The sequence below is a fragment of the Schistocerca serialis genome, chromosome 4 (genome assembly GCF_023864345.2).
Source record: "Schistocerca serialis cubense isolate TAMUIC-IGC-003099 chromosome 4, iqSchSeri2.2, whole genome shotgun sequence".
In the NCBI taxonomy this organism is placed as follows: domain Eukaryota; kingdom Metazoa; phylum Arthropoda; class Insecta; order Orthoptera; family Acrididae; genus Schistocerca; species Schistocerca serialis.
The window spans coordinates 705,485,662-705,503,864 of NC_064641.1; the positions used below are offsets into that span (position 1 = coordinate 705,485,662).

At 38.3% G+C, this 18,203-nt stretch overlaps 1 protein-coding gene across 1 annotated transcript in view; it reads left to right on the forward strand.

The window, feature by feature from the left end:
- LOC126474707 (agrin-like) overlaps positions 1–18,203 on the forward strand; it is a 273,963-nt gene that overhangs the window by 126,505 nt on the left and 129,255 nt on the right. Inside the window, exons 11-12 of the mRNA XM_050102185.1 lie at positions 642–779; positions 12,723–12,875. Of these exons, the coding sequence (XP_049958142.1) occupies positions 642–779; positions 12,723–12,875 (291 nt within the window). The remainder of the gene's footprint in view (positions 1–641; positions 780–12,722; positions 12,876–18,203) is intronic.

Genomic DNA, 18,203 nt, shown 5'->3' on the forward strand with positions numbered 1-18,203 from the left:
TTCTACTTTTGCTTTTCCTCCTCTTGGTCACTTAGACTGGGTGAAATGGCTTTACACGTCTTTGTGTATAGTTCAGTTTCTGATGAATGTGCTTTTATTCTCACATCGAAAGCCTCACTTGTTCATGGTCCTTGTGACACATGTATGCCTCATTTCAAAACAGTGCATTTGATGATCTGGAATTGTATTGTTAATACAAGTGAGGTTCTGCTGTGTATTGTAGCTGGTGATGGAAGGAGTGTACTATGCAATATGTTTGTGTTTCAGACATTAGTACGTTGCATGGAGCCAGCTCATCCATTTTTAGTGTAATGGTCAGCTATTACATGTACTGTCTTAACAAATTATTTTGTTCTTTTTCCTTACATGTTTAAAATATAGATGCTTCTTATGATTTTAATGTAAGTAAGAACTATTTTTTACTAATTTAAAAATGATACTTGTAACAGGTAAATAACACTCATCTAATAATATTTTAAAGTGGTGATAACTGAAGCCATTGCACACCTTCAAAATATCATCACGTCATCTGAAGCCATTGCACACCTTCAAAATATCATCACATCATCTTCATCAACATCTTTTAAATTTTCTTCTTCTTGAGTATATTGTAAATGTTTGTGCTTTTCTCTTTTTTGTAGGTTCTATCTCTGATGCATGTGATCCAGATACTCTGCAATGCAAATGCAAACCTGGAGTTGGTGGTGTGAAATGTGACCGTTGTGAACCGGGCTACTGGGGGCTGCCAAAGATATCTGAAGGTCATGATGGATGTTTACGTAAGATATTATTTGATTTTGCAAATGGTTTACCATATTTCATTCACTTAATGTTATAAAGTTTGTTTACCTTTTTGCTTGTTCTTTTCACTTCCAGTTGTTCATTTTCCTTTATTGTAGTGGTGTTTACTCTTACAGCAAATGTTATATTCACTAAATATGGAATTATGTTTTGAAGTGAAGGAAGGACAGTATGTACAAACTATTGCAATTATGAAAGAGAACTCGACACAGTGAACGCAGACCTATAGGAGCATAATAATATACATTGACACAAAATCTGAATCTGAAATGTGTGATTTCATAGCCAAGATTACGATTATAGGATAATAATGCATTATAACAATAATGCATTACAAAACAGAAAGCAGTCAATTGCTCAAAGATGAGGCATTATACTAAGAGGCTGATAGAACAGAAGAGCAATAAGACAACATAGCTAGGCAATAAGGCAACATAGCTATAAAAAAATACAAATACATGGAGTCTCAGGAGGAATGATCAGTATTCAGGGTTATGACAGGAACAATCATTCTAAGCAAAAAAGTGTAGTAAACATGGGGTCTAAAATGCATACATTAAGAGCTATGAGCACTTCTTTATCTTCGATATTGTGAAACAAATCTCTTCTACTGCAAGCTCTTGGCTTTACATATTTTGGGAGGGGTTAGTGTGGACCAAAACAGGAAAAAATTGCCTGGTAAACATTGGCTCTAAAAAGCATACCTTAAGTGCTATGAGCACATGTTCAGTAGAAGAAATGTATTTCACAGTAGTGAATATGAAGAAGTGCTCGTAGCTCTTAAGGTATGCATTAAGAGCCCATGTTGATTGGATATTTTTCCATGCTTTGATCCACACTGACTCTCAAAATATGGAAAGCAAAAAACTTGGAAGTAAAGGAGATTTCTTTCACAATATTGAAGATGGAGAAATACTCATAACTCTCAGGTCCCAGGACTTGAACACAAGTGGAAGAGAGTATATCCGGAAATTAGATTGATGAGTATCCTAGTGGCACTGAATAGGTGCAGGAGAAGAGACGTGTGTATATTGTCCACATGTCTTACTGTTGAAATGGTATCAGCAAGAAAAATGGACTATCAAAGCAATCTTGAGAAACTGAATCCAAAATCATCTTAAAATTATGTGGCACAGCTTTGGTAAAAGACATATTCTTGTAAGAAGATAATACGAGTTTTGTCTGACCAAATTAGAAGTTCAGCACTGGCATACCAAAGGCTTAAATTCAAATTAGCAAACTGCAGTAACATCATACTTTTAATAAGAAATGCCTGGAATATTAAGTTACATTGGTTTATGCTTGTGCCAACATTAAAGTTCTGCTAGAAGATGAATGGTTAGGTTGAAACTAGCTGAAGAGTAATAAAATAGAAACTTTTAACAATTTGGTGTCACCAAAATACTTATTGAACTGCAATCAATCAGTGGGAGCGATAGACAAGACAGTGTGACTTGATGCAGAATGCACTTGAATCAACATAAAATTATTTAAAAATTAGTCTTCACATGATAAACAAGTGTACTGGTACTAAATTCACATGTTACTTACAAATTCTGTAAGTAAGAAAACCTATTAATCTCAGAATATCATTTCACTCTTATTTGAGAAATTATAGAAAAGCATGACAAAGAAAGAACAAAATTAGAAGGTTACATGAATGCATGGTGCCTGTTCTTTCAGACACATCCAAAAGAACAGACACCACACAGAATTTGTAGCTGTGATACATATTATGTAAATTGAAAGTGGAGGGAAGAAAGGAAAGGGAAGGGACTATTGATGTCAGCTGCATCGGGACTCAGCTGCATTAGGCACTGTGCCAACTGCACACAGTATTTATTGCAGTTGTGCAGACTGTCTTGGCATATCTCTCGACCTACCCACATTCCCATTTACTGTCAACTACCTGAAGTCCCTGTCCATGTCCACGATCCTCACTACTTTGAGAGTCCCACAGGAAGTTGGTCACCCACTCTACTGATGCCTTGAGGGGCAATGATTCCACCACATTCAGTAGTGCTGATGCTCAACTACAACCGATCACCTGCTGGAATCATATAGCAGTGAGTGTGGAGGACATAGACGGGAACAGATAGATGGCTCTAAGTATTGTATTGTATTGAATTTATTGGTCCAGTTGTCTACAAAGCAGCTTATGCATAATACATTGGATAGCTCAGGTTATAAGTATACAGCTGAAAGTCGTTTCTAGGCATAATTATTTTAGGTTACAATAATGCAGTTTGTACATAAGTATTTATATAACAAACTTCATAACTTTAAATATTCTTCAAAGGAGTAAAAGCAGTCATGCTATAAATATGATCTTAGAGATTTTCCAAAGGTATTGACCTCAGCAATAGCTTTTATGTTTTTAGGAAGTTTGTTATAAAGCTTACTCCCATGTGAAAAGTACCTTTTTGGCACAGAGCTGTGCTGATTTGTGTTATATGTAAGTTTCTGTTTTGTCTGGTAAAGTGATCATGTATATCACAGTATTTTTGCAGTCTGCAGTCCTTTCCTATTACATTTATTTTAAAGAATAAAATGGTTTCCATAATGTATACACATGGTAACGGAGGTATACCAGATTTCTTAAAGAATATAGCGGAGATGGTGAGTCGCGATAGGCACAACAAAAAGATTCACACAATTATAGCTTTCAGCCATTAAGGCCATCGTCAGCAGTAGACACACGTACACACACGCGCACACACACACACACACTCACGCAAACGCAACTTGCACATGTGTCCGCAGTCTCAGAGAGCTGAAACTACACTGTGAGCAGCAGCACCAGTGCGTGATGGGAGTGGAGACTGGGTGGGGGTAAGGAGGAGGCTGGCGCAGGGAGGGGGAGGGATAATATGGTGGGAGTGGCGGACAGTGAAGTGTTGCAGTTTAGACAGAGGGCAGGAGAGAAGGTGCGGAGGGGGGAGGGGGTAAGTAAGATAAATAAAAAGAAATGAAAAGACTGGGTGAGATGGTGAAATGACGACTGTGTAGTGCTGGAATTGTTACATTCCATCCTGGATTTTCCATTGTTCGATTTCTTAAACAGAGGTTTACAAGAGTCTCTAGGCTTGTACCCAAACATGATACTAATGGCCCTTTTTTTGTAGTTTAAAAATGCTATTAGCTGTTCTAGAGTTGCCCCAGAAAGTGACCCCGTATCTAAACAAGAATGAAAATAGGCGTGATATGCATTCATTACTGTTTTCTCACTACAGCATGATTTTAGTGAGCGAAGAAAGTAACATGTTTTTCTCGGTTCTGCATTGAGATATTCAATACGTTTATTCCATTTTATGTTGCTCTGCAGCCATTGTCCTAAGAATTTGGTTTCAGTACTGTTACCAACTAGTTCGTCTTTGATAGTGACCAATGGGATAAACATGTTTTGTTTGGAGCATTGTGGAATTTTAGTGCAATGGTTTTTTTACTGTTTATTACAAGCTGATTATTCTGTACCCAGCTGCTAAGTTTTTTCGTGACCATGTTTACTGACTACTGTAACTGTTCATTGCTGTCTTTTTTGTGACCATGTTTACTGATCTGTTGTAACTGTTAATTGCTGTCTCCTTTTAGTAGAATTGTGGTGTAAACTGCAAATATGGTTGTTTTATGTGCGTCAACATTTACGCTTATATCATTTATGTACAGAAGGAACAAATGAGGTCCCATTACTGATCCTTGGGGTACACCACATTTACTTTGTTTATAGTGAGATAAGTGTTCCAATACAGTTTTTAGCTCAATATTTGTGTGCTTGATACATGCTGTCTGCTTATGATTAGCCAGGAAAGAACTGATCCAGTTGTTGGTCAGACCTTGAATACCATATCTTTCAGGCTTTGATAGCAGAATTTTATGATCCACCATGTCAAAAGCTTTTGACGGGTTGATAAATAGTCCTATTGATTCCTGTTTCTTGCCCATCAGGTTTATGATGGAACTGATGCACTCATAATTAGCAGTTGTCATTGACCTCTTATTTCTGAATCGATGGTGTTCATTGCATAGGGTGTTGTTTTTATTTATAAATTTCATAAGTTTGTCATACATAACGTTTTCTAATACTTTTGAGATGCAGGAGGAAATTGTGATGGGTCTGTAGTTATTTACATATCTTTCTCACCTTATTATATACTGGAATAACTTTTAATATTCTCAATACATCAGGGAAAGTGCGTGCCTGAAGTGAGCAGTCACATAAAAGTGTGAGTATTTCAATTAGGTTTGATGCTCTCTTCTATTATTGTTGCAGGTACACCATCAATGCCACAGGGTTGGAATTTTTCAGTCCTTTCATTTCTTTAGTTACTTCATCTTGTGAAACAGAATTGATATACATTGATCCTCTACATGCACTTATTTTATATCCATTTGCCTGAGTGTTCTTATGTAAGTTTGATTATAATAAAATTGTTAAATGTGTTGGCTACCTGTAAGGGATATGTCACTTCTTTATTTTTTGAGATAGTGTTATATTTTTGCAAGATTGTCTGTATTCTCCAGTTTCATTTTTTATAACACATAGCCTACGATTTATTGACTGAATCATAAACATATTCATCATAATGCATTATTTTTGCTGCTTTTATTACTTTGTTAAATATTTTGAAGTATTTTTTATAGTATGTGTGTACTTCTGGTGAGGAATTTTTTGGGTTACGTACTCCATGAAGTAGTCTTTTCTTCTGGCATGAAACCCTTATTCCCCTTGTGCTTCAACTGTTTGTTCTGGAGTTCCCCCGTATGCTTACAGTTTTCAGTAGGAATGCAATTTTAAAGAAATGGGTTAATGTACCATTGAAAGTGTTGAACTTTACATTTATAACATTCATTCTGTACAGGTGTGACTGATTTCTTTCTGTAATAAGCTGTTGAAGTAGTTTACATTATCCTGATTATAACGTCTTAAAGAAATGTTGTTAATAATACTGCCTTTTACTTTTATGCTTAATATTTGAGCAAGAGGGTCACTAAAACCTGCATTGAAAAGTTTTAGTGAAGTGTTGTGTAAACTCTTCTTGACTAGAAATCGGTCTAGAGGTGTTTGGCAAGTTTCTGGTACTCAGATAGCAGCTTTTATTCAGCCTTTAAATTATAGGATGTTGCAAGGTTCAAAAGGGTTACTATTTGTAAGGAAATCTATCCATTTTATTTACTTTATGTAGCAATGACTCCATTTTGTTTAAGAAAGTTCAAAATTTCCAGATGGTGATTAGTAAACTGTAGCAAAAACCAGGTTGAACTGAATAATTTTTATAGCTGCAGTTTCATAAACCTTTTTTGACATATGTTCTAGTTAAGCCAGGTAGGGTAATAAAATTTATGTTTTCCTTTGTGTAAATTGCCACCCCACCATGCTTACTGTTTTTCCTGCAGTAGTAAGAAGCCAAAGTGAATTTGTTTATTTTCATATTCTGGTTTAATTCTGGGCTAAGACAGTGCTCAGAAATGCATAACACTGAGAAATATATAAGTTCACCTGTTAACAGTACATTAATTTCATCAATCTTATTATGCAGGGACTGCACATTATGGTGGTAAATTTTTAGATCGTGCTTACTCACCATCTCATAATTGGGAGTCATGTTTACAGCATTACTTACCTTTAGTTTAAATTAGGATCGTCGGTAGTGCTGTATTTTAGTTCTTCTTTCTCATTCAGTTTGTTTTCCTTGCTGTTGTTGGAAGTGGCAATGTGGATTGGCCAAGAGGCATGCTGAGATAGTGCACACAGTTACGACAAACATTGCATCCAGGTGGCGCAATGGTTAAGGCAACTGCCTAGTAAGTAGGTGATCCCAGGTTCAAATCCTGGTTAGGCACACATTTCCACTCATCACTGCTGATTTTGCATAAACGCCCAATGCAGCTGTCATCCACAGTCCCTTTCCTTTCCTTTCCTTCCTCCCCCTCCACATGCAATTTATATAAAACCAGGAGAGGAAATCGCTTTGTGACTACAATAAAATCACTTTTCAGGCATTGTTGTTTTGTCTTGGAAAAAAAATCTGCCATGTGATAAGATATGTTGGCTGCAACAAAAAAAAGGTGGGGGGGGGGGGGGGGGAGACTGTATACTGTCCCATGTTTCAATATGCACCATACCATAAAACACTGTGCAGCAGGAATGGCAGAACTGCCCGGACTGGCTTGAGGCACACCACACTGCACACCACAGGGTTACCAGTGTTTGAATTTTGTTTTGTTGTTTAATCGGATACTTACTGCAAGTGCAGTTCTTTTCTTCTTCCAGGGAATGTTATGCCAAAGTACACTGAAATATCTTGCAATTGGGTATGAGACGATAACATAATCTCAAGTTACCCTTCCCTGTGACCCCAGAAAGTACAGTTGGTAAAGGCATGCTTTTTATATAAATGTACGTTACAGAATATATGAAGTTGTCTGCAACAGACAATTTTTTGCATCTTTTTGAATAAAGCTGTTCTGTCAACAAACCACCAAGGAATCTTGGAAGTCTGCCTCTCACCTCCATAGAAAAGTACAGCAGCCATTTAAAGAACAGTTAAATCATGTATAATTTGGAATATTTCTATATTAAAGACTGTTTGCAGCACTATATCATTTGTTTCTAAAAATTATACACTATCCTGTTTTGATAGTTCTATGCAATAATATTGTTCATCATGGACCAAATACATTATATGCTTTTTGGAGACAGCTGTGTGCACGACATCGTGTAAATGTAGGTGTTGTCTTGCGTTTTTAGAAGTAACACACTAAATCTTGTATAACTGTCACATTTTTGTACTGCCCAAGCTTGCGTGCTCTGTAAATTAGTGTAAACAATTGAGTGAAGTAACAGCTCTTCAGTAAGGAGGTTATATTCAAAATTTTAGTATTGCTAACAGATTGTTTAACCCTTTTGCAGGCCGTAGGGGATATACTTCCAACTAAATGTATTTCTTTACAGCATTTAAGGGAATATGTGTTACCACTTCTGTACACTCCTGGCATCTAGTGGCAGTCCACTGTAACAGCTATAGTTTCTGTTTGTTGTGGAACATAGCCTTCAGGGCTGTGAGAAGTACATAGCTCACCAAACAATGGCATGTTAATGGCTCTTGGGAAGTATGGTTACCATCAAAATAGTTTCTGGAAAGGGCTTGCGATGTGTACTTACCATGAAGTTAATCTGGCACTCGTGGTCCTTGAGAAGCTTACTTACCACCAACTCAGGGCTATCCCGAAGCTTTTGCAAATATGTGTTACCACCTCTATCTATACATGACATGTTGTAGTAGTACACTGCACCAGGTATATGAAAACTGCTACAACAATCAGTTTCTGTTCATCATGGGATCAAATATTGTTAGAATACATTGCTTCACTCCTGCAATATACATTATTGTGACAGTATAATGAAAAGAATAGTTGCTCCTCACCATATAGTAGCGGAGATGCTGAGGGACTAAGCATCCCTGCTTTATGGTGACTAGCAACCATCCTTTTCATTATATTGTTACATTCAGTCCTGGAATTTCCACACATTATTGTGACCTATATCAGCTCATACCTCTATTGCATGATAAAGTTTCCATGTCTGTTTTCACATTGTGGTAAGTAAATTTTAATATTGGTAACAAATATTATTTAAATAAATGTTGGTTGACCTAGCAATCATACACCATTGGTGTAGAAGTGTAGCTTGGATTTTGGGACTCTCCAAGAGCTAATTCATTGCAGATATTTTCTGCAGTTCCTTTGGTCATTCTGAATATAATTTCCTTCAGCACATCTTCATGCTTTTTGCGATCCCATTTGGTGTAATTAGCTGTTTGTGTCAAGGATTCCATTTCACAGACTGTTAGTCTTTTTGCATCTTTTGCCTTTATTTTCTAGGCATTGATGCCATATTATAGACATAGGTCTTTCTAAAGTCTTATAAAGGCATGTTCTGGTTTGCTTCTGGGTGAGAGAGGGTTTCATTACATTATTAATGACTCCCATTGCCTTTGTATACCTGGTGGCTTTTTCAGTTAGGTCTGTTTCTTCCAGAAAGGTTAGTTTATAGCCTATGTATGTGAATGTATTCACTCTTTCTAGAATTTCTCTCAAACAGATCTCACTTTGTACTGGGTATTCCCCACAGAGGGTCACAGTTTTTGTTTTTTTGACAGTGTATTGACTAACTGGAGAATTGTGCATTTGAAGGGAAACAATACAACAACAACACATGCTGAATTGGTGGAAACAGAAATAAAAAATGCAGCATCATATACACTCCTGGAAATGGAAAAAAGAACACATTGACACCGGTGTGTCAGACCCACCATACTTGCTCCAGACACTGCGAGAGGGCTGTACAAGCAATGATCACACGCACGGCACAGCGGACACACCAGGAACCGCGGTGTTGGCCGTCGAATGGCGCTAGCTGCGCAGCATTTGTGCACCGCCGCCGTCAGTGTCAGCCAGTTTGCCATGGCATACTGAGCTCCATCGCAGTCTTTAACACTGGTAGCATGCCGCGACAGCGTGGACGTGAACCGTATGTGCAGTTGACGGACTTTGAGTGAGGGCGTATAGTGGGCATGCGGGAGGCCGGGTGGACGTACCGCCGAATTGCTCAACACATGGGGCGTGAGGTCTCCACAGTACATCGATGTTGTCGCCAGTGGTCGGCAGAAGGTGCACGTGCCCGTTGACCTGGGACCGGACCGCAGCGACGCACGGATGCACGCCAAGACCGTAGGATCCTACGCAGTGCCGTAGGGGACCGCACCGCCACTTCCCAGCAAATTAGGGACACTGTTGCTCCTGGGGCATCGGCGAGGACCATTCGCAACCGTCTCCATGAAGCTGGGCTACGGTCCCGCACACCGTTAGGCCGTCTTCCGCTCACGCCCCAACATCGTGCAGCCCGCCTCCAGTGGTGTCGCGACAGGCGTGAATGGAGGGACGAATGGAGACGTGTCGTCTTCAGCGATGAGAGTTTCTTCTGCCTTGGTGCCAATGATGGTCGTATGCGTGTTTGGCGCCGTGCAGGTGAGCGCCACAATCAGGACTGCATACAACCGAGGCACACAGGGCCAACACCCGGCATCATGGTGTGGGGAGCGATCTCCTACACTGGCCGTACACCACTGGTGATCGTCGAGGGGACACTGAATAGTGCACGGTACATCCAAACCGTCATCGAACCCATCGTTCTACCATTCCTAGACCGGCAAGGGAACTTGCTGTTCCAACAGGACAATGCACGTCCGCATGTATCCCGTGCCACCCAACGTGCTCTAGAAGGTGTAAGTCAACTACCCTGGCCAGCAAGATCTCCGGATCTGTCCCCCATTGAGCATGTTTGGGACTGGATGAAGCGTCGTCTCACGCGGTCTGCACGTCCAGCACGAACGCTGGTCCAACTGAGGCGCCAGGTGGAAATGGCATGGCAAGCCGTTCCACAGGACTACATCCAGCATCTCTACGATCGTCTCCATGGGAGAATAGCAGCGTGCATTGCTGCGAAAGGTGGATATACACTGTACTAGTGCCGACATTGTGCATGCTCTGTTGCCTGTGTCTATGTGCCTGTGATTCTGTCAGTGTGATCATGTGATGTATCTGACCCCAGGAATGTGTCAATAAAGTTTCCCCTTCCTGGGACAATGAATTCACGGTGTTCTTATTTCAATTTCCAGGAGTGTAATACAGTGGGTAGGTGGCACAGATACATACAGTGTGGTCAAACAAGTCTGAATAATCAAGAACTACATGGCAGACCATCTCTCTGTGAAGAGCAGGAAGTGTAAAAGAAGAGCAGGTCTTGGTGCATTAGTGGTAAAAATGAAAATCATCATGGATCAGTTTTCTAGCTGGGTTCCATGGCTGCTCACATCCATTTGAACAGTTTGCCAAACTGAGACAGCAGGGTAAATATTGCACCAATCTTAGGCCAATCCAGATGTCTACCTACCTAATCACGATGGATGTGTGCTATGCCTATCACTATTACTCCAAGACATAGGAGCAAATCAAGTAGTGGAAATGTGTGGATTCACCATTGACAGAAAAAGGTGAAGGCTCAACCACCATTCAGTAATGTGATGCTGAGTATTTTTTGGACTGCTTCAATATGTCGCTAATGCTCATAAGTATCGAACCATCACCAAAGCATACTACCAAAATCTCCTGTTGAGGTTACAGGAGGCTATCAAGACAAAGTGTTTTAGTTCCATGACAACATGCCAGCTCATTCTGCACAGGTCTTACATACTGCTTCTTTCGGCTGTCAGATTTTCCTCAACCCTCTATTCTTCTGTCATGGCACCCTGTGACGTTCTCTCTCTCTCTCTCTCTCCTTGTAAGAAGAAACCATTGCTTTGCAGCCTTTTCCAGAATGCTGACAAGATAAATGTTAAATGTTTCCTGAACAACAAAAATCCAGATTTCTTTAATCAATGTTTCTGCCAAGTAATACATGTTAGGAAAAGGAGAGTTGCATTGAAAGTCCAGCATGTAGTGAAAGACAAGCACCACCTTTAGTTTTTAAGGTCACAGTTTAATTTTTTGAGTAGACAATTAAAATTTATGGCCACCCCAAATAGTTTGGAAATTTTAATATGTTAGAAAATCACAGATGCTTTTTTTTCATTTATTAGTCTAATGCACTTCCACATGTAGTTTATTTGACATGAAGTAAATGTCATATTTTATAAGCTTGGGTGCATTCAACACTTCTGTTGATCAGGCAGTCAAATGAGGCAAAACTGTGACAAAGGTTGTGTATAACACTTTACACTTTGCCATTTGCTGTGTAAGTAAGTAAAAAATAGATCTGTAGGTACTGTATAGAATGATCCCTTTAAATATGTTTGAAATTTCTGCAGGGTAGGTACATTGTGGATCTGTACGAGTTTGTTGTCTTTGAGTTGAGGCTGGGGATCTTCTGGGAAAATAGGGGGAAAATGGATTAATGGAGCACTGAAGTGTTGATAATAGGGGAACTGCCTGTGAGGGGTGATGATGATGATGTTTGGTTTTGGAGCACTCAACTGAGCAGTCATCAGTGCCTGTGCAGATGAAGTCCCAATTTTTACACGGTACAATTTTTTATAAAGGCCAATCTAGACACTGTTGCTAATGATAATGATGATGATGAAATGATGAGTACAACACAAACACCCAGTCCCTGAGCAGAGAAAATCCCTAACGTGGCCGGGAATCGAACCCGGGACCTCTTGATCCAAAGGCAGCAACACTAGCCACTAGACCACGAGTGCAGATGCTGTGAGGGGTGAAGTAATCTTACTGGGTAGTAATATTCCAAGACTGGAGCTGGAAATTTGTAGATTTTGTATTTGTCTCAGCCTTATGAAGACAAAACTGGGGGCAGCTGCATCTGAGCATTAAGTAAGAAAGAGTGATCCATTGCTCTCAGCTTTTCATACTCCATAAAAAGTTTTCCAGACACTGTCAGGTTAGTCAAACCAATGTGCTGTTTTGACAGTTTATTGAAGTAACTGAGTAATCACAACTGAAGATTAAAATGATTTATGTGGAAACTATTCTACACTTGAAATGAATTAGTTTATTTTCCTTCACTGCACCAATTACCATTTTCTGTCACAGCTTAATGCAACAGTGGAGAACTTTTACACCTTAATAAATCTCGTAATACAGTTTATACACCTACAGTCTGAATATAAAACTGAATTTATAATATATACCTTCTTCTTTACTACCCCAAGTCATTCGCATGTGAAAAATAGCTAACAGACATAAGCTTGTTTGTATAAAATATAATTGTAAAATGTATATCACTAGTACTGCAGATGGCAAGGATTTTTGAATATCCTGTGAAAGTTCGTATATTTGAATAGAATACATATAATTCATAAATGGAAGCGCATTAAAGATTAGATGTATTTTCTTCAAACAATTAGCTTGTGGATGCTCCCCATATGGTGCTGTTCGAGAAGATTGTGAACAGATGACTGGCCGGTGCATGTGCAAATCTGGTGTTCAAGGACAGAAGTGCACTGTCTGTACTGGGCATAACTTAACTCTTGGTCCTTCAGGCTGTGTGTCAGTGTCAGGTAAGAATAATCATTAAAATTATGTAATTGTAGTGCAGTGTAATACAGACAAAAAAAAAAAAACAAATACAAGAAATGTCCAGTGTTCAATTTAGTGAATGAAATCTACATTCAGCAGTCAGGATAAGGTTATGGTAAGGGTGATAATTAGAGTCATAAACAAATATTAAATTTTCATCTTCTTGAACCTATGATTTCTACATCAGTTAGTGTTGCATGTTAATGTTATTTCAGTACACTCTGCCTCTTTTCAATCTGTGCTAGACATTGATACATACTGTATAATGTGCTCACTTTGTTCTTCATCATTAATGCCTGTGTTCTAGCAGCGAATTAGTATGTGTTAGTGGATGAAACTGATGATATCTCCAAAACTGCCCGTTGCAAATATGTGGTTTAGTGTCTGATGCTACATGTAGTTCCCTTATTGTGCTCTATAGTGGCTGTATGCTGCTAACTGTTTTGCTGTCAAGGTTTCACTGTGTTTGAAGTGGTCACCATCACACCATGGTTGTTACCAGAATTCTTTCCTGTCTCTTTGGCATCAATGTATTTTTCAAAGTTAAAAAAATAAATAAAATAAAATAAAATAAGATAAATGAGATGCACTATAATATTTTCAAGTTCGTGTGAGTGTTGTCAAATGGTGACACTAGTGACACATTTTTGAATGTTGCAGAATATTCTCAAATATTCCAGATTACAACTTGGAAACAGCATGTGTCACATTGATCTGCATTCTGACAAAATCATCGTAACTATGAATTGCACTTGTTTCAACTAACTTTCCATTCAGCTTTAAAAGACTCCAGTAAGATTAGTGTACAGTATGACTATCAGTAAAGCACAGGGACAAACATTCCAATGTTGCAGAGTGAATTTAAAAGAATCTTGTTTCATAATAAACAACTATATGTAGCATATTCATTTGTTGGACAACCACAAAACTTATTCATCTTTGCATTCAGAATCAAACTATTAACTGCAGCTTATATAAATACACTTTGAATAAGTTAGATGCTATACACATGATATGATTTGTTTCCAACTTGCTCTGGATTTGTGCAGACATAACTGAGTTTTGGAACAGTATTAGTTAGATTAGGGGAAATACTGTGGTGGAGACAGTAATTCAGGAATATCACAGGTTCTAATGAGGGAATTATTCACACTCAGAATGTTTTCCTCATCACTCAACAATGATTTAAAAAAAAAAAAAAAAAGTCCTTAGCATCCAAATGAGTGACAAGCCAAAATGAAGGCTACCTACTGGCAAACTAACCAGGAAGCTTAGTTTGGTATGTTTTGCATTTACAAGTAGCTTCTGTTGTGTTAACTTGGTAACAAGGGTGATAGAGTATTTTGCATACTTCACTTATACTCTAGTTCACAGCCATACATATTACAGAGGTCTCTTCAATTATCATGACATTCTTAGATTCACTTCCCTGTTCATTTGCTTGTTAGTGCTACTTTGGGCTAGTTATAAAAATCAACATAATTTATTGACCATTCACACAGTATAAGACAAGTGTTAAAACTTTTAAATATTAAACTGAATGAAAAATCAGTCAGTAGTAGCTGTATTTAGTGATGTTAATTAGCATCTCTAATCAACTTCAATAAATACAGCTATTGTGGACTGTTGGACTTTTCATTCAGTTTTATATTTTAAAACTTTTAACACCTGTGTTATACTGTATGAATGGTGAAGCAATTATGTATAATTAATTGAGCCCTAATTTTAAAATTATCTGTAATAAGAAGCAGATTCAGATGAAGTGTGATGTATACAACAATACAAGATACAAAAATATCTTCCATCCAGACTTTGTGTTCTTACCTAAGGTTTAGGTATGGGAATCTAAATCTACATCTACATAGATATTGAGCAAGCCACTGTAAGGTGTGTGATGTAGGATATAGTGTACCACTACTTGTCATTTCCCCTCCTGTTCCACTCACAAATAGAGCAAGGGAAAAATGACTGTCCGTACACCTTCGTATGAGCCTTATTTTCTTGTATCTTCTTATCTTATGCATGATGTATGTTGGTGGGAGCAGAATCATTTGGCAGTCAACTTAAAGTGCTGGTTATGTAAATTTTCACTGTAGTATTTCCCAAAAAGAACACTACCTTCTCTTCAGGGATTCCCGTTTGAGTTTCTGAAGCATCTCTGTAATACTTAAGTTTTTCCCAACCTACTGGTAACAAATCTAGCAGCCCTCTTCTGAATTTCTTTTATGTCTTCCTTCAATTTGACCTTGTACAGATTCCAAACACTCAAGCAGTACTCAAGAATAGGTCATGCCAGAGTCCTATATGCTGTCTCCTTTACAGGTGAACCACTCTTTCCTGGAATTCTCCCAATAAACTGAAGTCAACCATTTGCCTTCCCTACCACAGTTTTCACATGCTCTATCCACCTCATACTGCTTTGCAAAAGCTGGACACCAGTAATACTGTATCTGAACATTACAGGTTTGTTCTTCCTACTCATCTGCATTAACTTACATTTCTCCAAATTTAGGGCTAGCTGCCATTCATCACACCAACTGGAATTTTGTCTAAGTCATCTTGTATCTTCCTACAGTCACTCATCTTTGGCACCTTACCATACAGCATGACATCATCAGCAAACAACTGCAGAGTGCTGCCCACCCTGTCTGCCAAATAATTTATCTATACAGAGAACAACAGCAGTCCTTTCACACTTCCCTGGGCACTCCTGACGATGCCCTTGTCTCTGATGAACACTTGCCATTGAGAACAACATACAGGGTTCTATTATTTAAGAAGTCTTTGAGCCAGTCACATATCTGCAAATTTCTTCCATATGCTCACACCTTCATTAATGCAATGGGGCTCACATGCATGTGCATTTTCAATTAAGTATAAAGCTTTTACAATTAATTTTTTTCAGATTACATTATTTCTTATTACATTATAATTCATAATAAATTCAAGTTACAAGGGCCTTTTGGGATAAAACCACTACTTGACTTACTTTTTAAAAGTATCCCCTGTGAATATCTTAACTTCATGTGGTAACAAGTTATGAAAAACAGCTCCTTTGACATAGGGAATTTTTGCTATTAAAGTTAATCTTTTGTTAACCATATGAAAGTCTTTTCTATGCCTTGTTTCATAGTTGTGAATATCCTTGTTTCTTCTTGTATTCTTAGTGTCTCCTTTCACTAGCGTTATAGTTTCCACCATATACACAGCATAAATTGTGAGAATATTGTGTCTAATGAACAGGGGTTTGCAAGAAGTTCCCGGTTTTACTTCAGCTATGTTCCTCAAGGCTTACTTCTGCAGTATAAAAACCCTTTCCGTATTAGTTTGGCATGTCCCACCCCACAGTACTATTCCCTAAGATAAGAAAGGGTACACTAATCCATAATACAGGCTGTTTATAAATGAATATCAGGTTTTTATGCTTTGTAATATTTATTACATTAAACTTACAGTTATAAATGAAATGTCAAATGAAAGAGCAACTCAAACAGTTTTACCAAGAACCTTATAAATGTTCAATGTGAGCACCATCTATCACACGGCACACATCAAGTCTATTTACCCATGTACCCAAGCACTGGATAGGCTGCAAGGGGCCCAATGACAGGGCTTGCTTTGCATGGCCTCCATGTTCACCTGACCTAATGCCATGAGATTTTTTCCTTTGGGGCTTCATCAGGGATTGTGTGTACATGCCTCCGCTACCAGCAGACCTCCTTGAATTAAGAAAATGGATTGAAGCAGCTGTTGCTTCAATCACTGAAGACACACTTTGAAGTCAAATAAAATGGCTCACGAGTGTGATGTGCGCAATGTTCTACCATGCGGAAATACAGCCGTTGAAAGTGAAAATATTCCATGTAACAAATGTGTAACAGATATCGAACATTTAAAAGAGTGTTTCATAAGCATACAAACAGCAATTAACACTTTAAAGAATGATTTAACGAAACTTCAAAATGAAAATACCGAACTGTTAGGTTATCTGAAATTGAGTGCACCAGTCAAAACCGACAAAAACTATAAATAGTGAGAAAGAAAAGCAGCATGAATGGACCAAAAGCAAAAATACTATAGCGAAGGACTCAAGTGTTTGTATTATGAAGTGCCCTGACAAAACCAACAGCGTTAATACAAATGAAAATTGTAAAAATAGCAATCAACCAGTGCCCCAAAAAATGATACACAGTGATAACAAGAGACAGAATGTATTAATTCTTTCTGATGGTCATGGTCATCACTGTGCAAAAATTATGAACAGTTCTCAAAATCAAAAACACTACATTTCTTCTGTAATAAAACCTATTGCACAGTTAAAGGACATAGTCTGTAACATAGACAGGAAGACGAAAGAATATACGAAAAATGACAGTGTCATCATTCTAGGTGGGACAAATGACATCCTAAAGAAATTTCAGGATTTCAAATGTGCCTTAACAGATTCTCTTCATAAGACAATCCGCACAAAAGTTGTCTTGTGCACAATTCCGTACAGATATGATGTACCAAAACTGAACAACAGAATCTATGCTGCAAACGAATTCTCAATGAGGACAGCAAAAAATTATGAGCATGTAATGGTAGTGGACATCAATACATTCCTCAGTAGAAGCGATTATACAAAGTGTGGACTTCACTTGCGAATGGAAGGCAAAGAGAAATTATGTAGACATTTACAACTAGCAGTAAGTGCCAATCTGCAAATACCGGCTCTAACATACATACAATGTGAAGACCTTTCAGCAAATATGACAGTGAAAACACAAGAAAAATCAGAAGTGGAAACGGACTTATCCAACTTGATAGTTATGAAAGATAAACGAGCAGGCGCAAAAAAGAACTGTACTACACCTTCATCACTCAAAGAAGACACAGCGAAACAAAACTACCATCGACTAAACCAGGCTGTGATACCGGCAAAAGCATCTAACCCAAAAAAAGCAGCAGAACCAAGTTCCACAACTGAAGATATTCAAGATACAACAAGAAGAACTGGGCCCTGGAAACCAGAAGCAGTATCTACAGAAGACCCACTAAGGACATCAGCAGATCCAGTCTCAAAAGTATCACCAAGGACATCTAATTTTACATGTATCAGTGAACACCTACAATCAACTACTACCACCCCAGCAACAGGAGGAAGTTCAGCAATTCCAGTGAGAAGAAATGTAAGGCGACCATGTCATCTACCAGATTTTTTATTCCCAAAAAGCCTCAAGACCAAATTAGGATAACTAGTGCACCTATCAACACCACCTCCAGTAGCAGTCCTTGCAGCAAAAACAGAAACCACTTCAACATCGACC